This window comes from Enhydra lutris, unplaced genomic scaffold (genome assembly GCF_002288905.1).
Source record: "Enhydra lutris kenyoni isolate GAN:26980312 unplaced genomic scaffold, ASM228890v2 scaffoldscaffold14, whole genome shotgun sequence".
Lineage (NCBI taxonomy): Eukaryota > Metazoa > Chordata > Mammalia > Carnivora > Mustelidae > Enhydra > Enhydra lutris.
The window spans coordinates 1,612,545-1,619,265 of record NW_019154098.1 but is presented as its reverse complement, the minus strand read 5'-3'; the positions used below and the strand labels follow the sequence as shown (position 1 = coordinate 1,619,265).

General features: G+C 65.2%; 1 protein-coding gene across 1 annotated transcript; it reads right to left on the bottom strand.

Annotated features, from left to right (window-relative positions):
* Positions 1–5,284: 5,284 nt before the first annotated feature.
* Positions 5,285–6,475, bottom strand: LOC111146453 (activity regulated cytoskeleton associated protein). Its single transcript, XM_022502007.1, has one exon. It carries the CDS (start codon positions 6,473–6,475, stop codon positions 5,285–5,287), a length of 1,191 nt encoding a protein of 396 aa, XP_022357715.1.
* Between the last annotated feature and the right edge of the window lie 246 nt (positions 6,476–6,721).

Sequence of the window (6,721 nt, the reverse complement as noted above, 5' to 3'; positions counted from 1 at the left end):
TGGGCTCAGGATGTTCCCGGGCTCCACGATGACACCCATCCCCCACCACACACACTGCCGAGGACAGAGACCAGATCTCCCTGGGGCCAGGTGAAGTTCGCATCACCCCAAACAATTTTCCGTGTGGCCTTCTGCCCTCTGGCTGTCCCCAGAAACCACCCCCCACCCCGCCCCCACCTTCCCACACGCCCCTGGGTGTGGGCCTCTGGCTGTGTTCTCCGGGGTGGAGCAGCAGGGACGAGCCTCTTCCCGGGGCCTCTCTGGGCCTAAAGGCTGTGGTCTGCCCTGGCCATCTCCTTGTCCTTCCTCTGGCTTCTCCAACAGACACAGACAGCGGCCTGGAGGCGGCAGGGCACTTGGAAGGTCTGAATGGGCAGCGGAGCTCAGGCCCCAGCCACGTGCTCCTGGGACAGAAGAGCAGCCGTTCGGTCCGGCCTGTTCGTTACGACCGCCTGGCCTCGCTCAGGCTCAGACGCCTTCCCAAGCCCGTCCCTCGGGCGGGGACTTAAAGCTTTGCTTAACCTGCGGGGCTGAGGGCTCACCCCCAACAGCACGTTAAGGGGACACGTGAGACCACGTCTCAGCAGCTCCGAGCCTCTCCCCCTGCCTGGGCCCGCTGCTCTCTGACCCTCACGCCCCCTCCGTGGGTGGACTTGATCTTAGTGAAAAGGCAGCCCTGGGGCTTGAGCCCACTTGCCCCCGGCTCGGAGCCCCACAGCAAGCTGGGTCTGCAGGGTGGGCCCCCGCGGGGCTTCCAGACGCCCCATCTCCAGTCCCAGCTCTGACCCCGGAGGTGAGGCAAGCACGGCCCCTCCCTGTGCCTCAGTTTCCCCGTCAAGACAGGAGGCTGGGTCATCTGTGATAACGGGTCGGCAGGATGGGGAGGGCAAGCACGGCCTGTGCGGGGCGCACACTGTCCTGGCCCGGGGCTGGGTCTGGGCGCCTCCACCCCTGCCACCCCTGCCCTGCCCTCGGCCTCCGTCTTTTCTCCGAGGACACAAAGACTCAGAGCTGTGTCTCCAGTCACTCGAAGTGCTCGATAGCCTGTCTCACGGCCGTGCGGTTACGGGGACAACTTGTTATTATAGAGAAGAAAAAGGCACCTATAGCTTCCAGCTTTTGATGTGAGCCGCAGTGTTTCTCCGGGAGAGATCACTGCCGCTCAGGCATCGCCGTGGGGCCCCAGCCTCCTGTTCCTGTCAATTTCCTTTCCCGATTCTTGTCAGAGCTTCCATTATTTAAAAGAAATAAAAGGGAAGAATAGGGAGGAGGCCGCCTTTTCACCAGGGAGCGCCTTGCTCAGGGCCGCCAGCCCTCTCCGCGTGGAGGTGATATTTCCTCGTGGCTGGTGGCTCTTTCTGCCTCCCACTCGCTTCCTGCCTCCCAGGGTGTCCTCACGCCGGGCAGGGACCCGTCCTCCCCCCACCCCCGGACCCTGCGGAGCGAGGCTCTGGCGAGGCTCTAGCGGGGCGGGCACCGGGCTGGCTGTGCTTGGCTTCCGCACCTGCCCTCCCCGCCCCCTCCAGCCCAGCACCCTACAGAGCCGGGGGGGGGGCGCGGGGGGAGGACCTGATGTGGTTTGGGGGTACAGGAGAGGTTCAGTGGGGTGGAGTCCGGAGCCAACCACCAAGAAAGAATCCCTGAGGCGTCTTTGGTGAAAAGGGGCGCGTGCAGGGCCAGGCCCCGGGGGCAGAAAGAGCTGCTGCTCCGCGACCCATGGAGCGGCTGGTTCTATAGTCGGCAGCTGGGGAGGCGAGGACAGAGGGGTGTCCAGAAGGACTGTCACACGCTAACGAAGACTCTCGGGGTACTGGGGGCCTGGCTCTTGTCCGGCCACACTGGTTTTCCCTCTAATGAGGCACTAACGGGAAGACTGTTGGGAGCTTCCTGGAGGAACGTCACATGCCTGCTCTCACACGTCCTTGTCAGTGACACTCAGGGTTAGAAGAAATTCAGCTTTATTCACGTGTCCCTCCGCCTCAGCCTCCCTCGGTTTTGTGGGCGGGAGGGCGATGTTAGGGCTCCAGGGACTGAGCTATGGGTCCTGGACTTAGGCTATGGGTAAGAAAGCTTCTTTCTTGTAAATCGCGAGGGTCTTGCAGGATTGTGATCGCTACAGGTTAGCTATTTGTTTTCCCTTTTAGGGCAGCGGGGAGTGCCTGAGGAATGTCACATATGTCCCATGGCGGGGTGGGGGGAAGGGAGGTGTCAGCTTCTGTTTTGTCCTCAGCTAGCCTTCTGTTCCCTCATCAGACCTGTGCTGGGTAGGTCACTAGCCTCTGGCCACGACTGCGGCATTCCTGACGGTCAGCTGTACACATCAGCCTCGCTAGGGACCCGTCCCCCGGCTTTCAATCAAACCCGAAGGTAGGTATTGCTCGGAAGGCCTTTTGCAGGTGTGACCAGAGCCCATCATCACTTGACTCGACATCAGGATGATCACCGAAGTCATCGGGTTGGGCCTGGCTCCATCAGTAGACGGGCCCTAATTGTGGAGCTGAGCCACAGCAGAGGGAGAGGAAATCCTGCAGCGGTCCGGCCCACATCTGAGCAAGCCAACTCCCTGTGACCAACGGCTCGCTGTCCGCCCCCACTGGGCCTGGTTCTCCTTGAACCCCAGCTGGTTCAGGAGTTTGAGCCCACTTACGCTCGCTCTCCCTCTCTCAGGGAACTTGAAAGCCCACAGAGGCCAGTGAGGCCAGCCACCCGCAGGACAAAGGTGGCCGTCGTCTCTCAGTTCTTGAACCCACCCGTGGATTTATATTAGTGGCGGTTTTCTCATTTTGCTGATGAGGAAACAGACTTGGGGAGAACACAGCTATGACCCGGGACTTGTCAGGGTCCCCTCCCAGTGGGGATCTTGCCTTGCTCGGTGCTGGAGAAGACCCCTAGGCGGAAGCCCTGGGCCTCCGTGGGGGCTGAGCCCCGGCGACAGGAGAGCTCTCAGGACAGCCCACGCCCCAGCAGACAGGGTGAACAGGTTGTTGGGGGCCAGTCCTCGGCTTAGCCAGGAGGAGGTTTCCAGGTCTCTCCACCACTGCCTGCCTCAGGCCTGGAGGCCACAGGTCTTTGGCTTCCACAAGGGGAGCCCCTCAGCCCTACTACCCTGGGGATCCAGAACCCTGACCAACTGGCCTGTGGGGTGGCGGGCTGTGCTCCCTCCGTCCCCAAAGACCCTTCCGTCTGCGCTCATGGGGCTTCCAGGAACGCACCTCCCCGAGCCGCCTCCCTCCGCAGCTCCACGCCAGTCAACCGAACCTGGCAGAGAAACAACAGCATGCACGGAGAAGTTTCATTGTTTTATTAACAAAATCTTACAAAAGAGTCTGTCTTCAGGTAAGGTGATGAGGTACACGTGGCCCGGCCCGACATTCAAGGCCTGACCCGCTGGGTGGGGGTGGGGGGAACTGGCCACACACTCTCTTGAGGACCCCAGGGCCTCCCTGCAGCCTCTGCCAGCCTGTGAGGATAGGTTATGGCTTATGTACAAAAATAAAATCTGGGGGGGGCGGCGCTGGCAGAGGGTGGGATGGAGGGGCTGACAGTCCACTGCAGCCGTCATTCTCCTAAATCTGGAAACCCCCACCAGCTGGAAAGAAAGGAGAACCCCCAGCCAGGGCGCTGGTGCCGGCAGAGCTGGGGTCTGGGCCCCGGCAGTGGTGGGGCCTGGCAGAGCCTGCTTAAACCCCGGGTGCAGGGCTTCTGAGATCTCCTGCGGTGGGGCCCGGGGCTGCGGGCAGGGGCTGGGGCTGTGGCCTCAGCCTCAGAGCTCCTGGAGAGCTCTGGCAGGAGAGGGTGGCCGCCGTGCCATTGGCAGGGCTTCCGGGGCTGGAGGGAGACAGGCCTTGCGGTGGCAGACCCCAACTCCAGCCACAGCGGCCATGGGGGCGGGCAGACTGGTGGCCCGCAGGGCAGGCCCTGGCCCTCACGCTGGCCTGTCTTCATCACCAGCTCTCTGCCGGGCCCGCCCTCTCTGCGGCGCCTCTGCTGACCTCGGGGTCTCCTCCTTGTGTGCAGGCAGCTTGTGGGGGGAGGAGGAGGGACTGCACCAGGCTCAGCAGCGAAGGCTCTGTAGGAGCCTTAAGACCTGGAAGAAAGACACAGGCTGTCAGGGACACAGGCCGCAGGCTGGGAGGGGCTGCACAGGAGGGCTGGGGTGGATGTTTTGGGGCTGCTGCTCCCCCAGGGCCAAGCCCCCACTGTGGGCTGCCTCTCAGTGCCCAGAGCACTGGGTTGGGGGGTGCTGGGCCTGGGTTCCTGGGGCAGGGGAGTGGCGGGGCAGGGACTCTCCGTGGGAGAGAGGGGGCCCACTGTACCTGTCGTCACTCTCCTGGCTCCTCAGCGGAGTTTGAGGACTCAGGCCCTGTGGGACCCTCTGCAAGGAGTCCTGGAGCCCAGGCGATCCTTTTCCAGGCTGGGCTGGATCACTGGTGCCAAGGAGAGAGAAAGCACAGGGTCCTGTGAGCATGGGCTCCACCTTTCCACTGCGCCGCCGCCCACCCCGGCCCTCCTCCCAGATCCCTGGGGTCTCTGCTCCGTTCCCACCACTCCACACTGCAGCCCCCCATCCCATCCCTACAGCTGACCCGCTGGGGATCCCCTTCCCCAGGGGCCAGGCCCTTCCCTACCCTACAGTGCCTCCTCGTGGGGGTGCCTAGGGGCTGGGGCTCACCTGAGGAGCCAGGAGGCACCAGGACGCCAGGTCTGCAGCCGCTGCCACCGCCGCCAGAGGCTCCGGAGGCTCTGGCTTTCCACCAGCAGGAGAGAGGCTCGCCACTGCCGGAGGCTGGCCGGCTGCCCTGGGTGGCGGCAAGAGTGCCAGCCGCCGGCTGCGCGGCAACGGCCCCGGGGTGGGGGAGGCGGTGCTGGTGGTTTCAGCTTCTGCTTGGGGCTGCCCCTTGGGCTTGGTGCTCACTGGCCTAGGCCATCTGCACACTTGATTTCTGAGTGCCCAGGGGGTCCGGGCGGTGGGGGTGAGCAGAAGAACGAGGCTGGGAGAGCCTGTGGTGGCCAGAGAGTGTGCAGGGAGTGGGGTGGGGGCATCGGAGGCCAGGAAAGATAGACAGAAGGCAGGTGACGGGGTGGGGGCCCTTGGCTGCTTGGGGGATGCTGCCCACAGCTGGATGACATGTGTCTGTGGGAGTCAGGGTGGCAGGCTGAGGTCGGGTGCCCAGCCGGGTGAGGAAGAGGGGCTCCCCCGTGCAGGGTCAGCCCAGCTCAACAGTCCTGGCTGGCGAAGGCCACAGGTGGGGTGCGGTGGGCAGGCTGGGGCCTGGGCTGGCCTCTACTCGGGCTGGGTCCGGTCACTGGCCACGGACTCGCTGGTGAGGGCCGGCGTGAGGGCATCGGGCTCGTCCTCGGTGGGGACAGGGGTGCCGGCGGGCTCGGCCCCCTGCTCCAGGCCGTCCTGCACTTCCTGGCCTCGCTGGATCAGCTGCTCCAGGGTCTTGGGCAGCGGGTGGCGCAGGAAGCGTTTGAGCTTGGGCTGCAGGGTGCCCACCACGTACTGGATGATCTCCTCCTCCTCTGCGTCCACGTACAGCGTCTGGTACAGGTCCCTCTTGCGCCACAGGAACTGGTCCAGCGGCTCCCCCTGCTTCTGCGGCAGATCCAGCTCCCGCTGGATGGCCTCCCGGGACAGCGTGCCCTCGCTGTACTGCAGGAACTCTTTCTTGAACTCCACCCAGTTCTTCACCGAGCCCTGCTTGAACTCCCACCACTTCTTGGCCGGCCCGTTCATGTGGTTCTGGATCTGTGACAGCCAGTACTCCTCCGAGCCGCCCACCTGGCGCAGGTACTCCTCCAGGTGGCTGAGGAACTCCCTCGGGTCCTCGAAGATCTGCGTGTCCACGCCGGGGCTCGGCTGCCCGTCCTCACTGCTCCCCCAGGGTGGGTACTGCTGGGCCTCCCCAGGCTCCTGTCCCGGCAGCTCCCCAGCAGCCGGCGGAGGGGTGATGGCGTAGGGGCTGACAGGGTAGTCGTAGCCGTCCGCCTCCTGGCAGTAGCCCTCTGGACCCCCTACGCCCACCGAGACTGTGTGGCGACCCGGCTCATTCCCCACCGGGTACTTGCCGCCCATGGACTCCAGGCGGTCAGCCCACTTCTCCAGCCGGTAGAAGACCTCCCGCCACACGTGCATCTCCCGCTTGACCCAGCGCTCCAGGTTGGCGATGGTCTCCTGGCAGCGACACAGGCAGGCCTTGATGGACTTCCTCCAGCGCTGCGAGTCGCCGGTGGGCACGTAGCCGTCCAGGTTGCTCTCCAGCTTCCCCACCGACCGGTGCAGCCCCTTCAGCTCCCGCTCCACCTGCTTGGACACCTCGGTCAGCAGGTGCCGGTGGGTCCTCCGCACGTGCTCCAGCATCTCGGCCCGGCACTTACCGATCTGCAGGATCACGTTGGGCTTGGCCGCCGGCCCGCCCCGCGGCCCGGGGTAGGCGTGGAGGCCGCCGCTCGTCCTGTGGTCCAGCTCCATCGGTGCGCAGGGGGCCGCGGCGGTCGGACTGGCGCGAGGTGCGGACTGCAGTGTCCTGCTGGGCCGGCGGTGCGGTGCAGCCGAGAGGGTCCCTTCGGTCCCGGCGCTGCGGCGGCTGCGGCGGCGGCGTCGGAACGCGGGAGAGCGCGGGGAGGCGGACAGGAGCGGGGAGCCGCGGCGCCGAGCTCTGCGCCCTGCCGCCGCCGCCGGCCCTTTATGCGGCCGCACGGCCGTGGGCGGCCCCTC

Excerpts from the sequence above, each read along its gene's own strand:
- LOC111146453 (XM_022502007.1), bottom strand. The coding sequence starts at position 6,475 with ATGGAGCTGGACCACAGGACGAGCGGCGGCCTCCACGCCTACCCCGGG.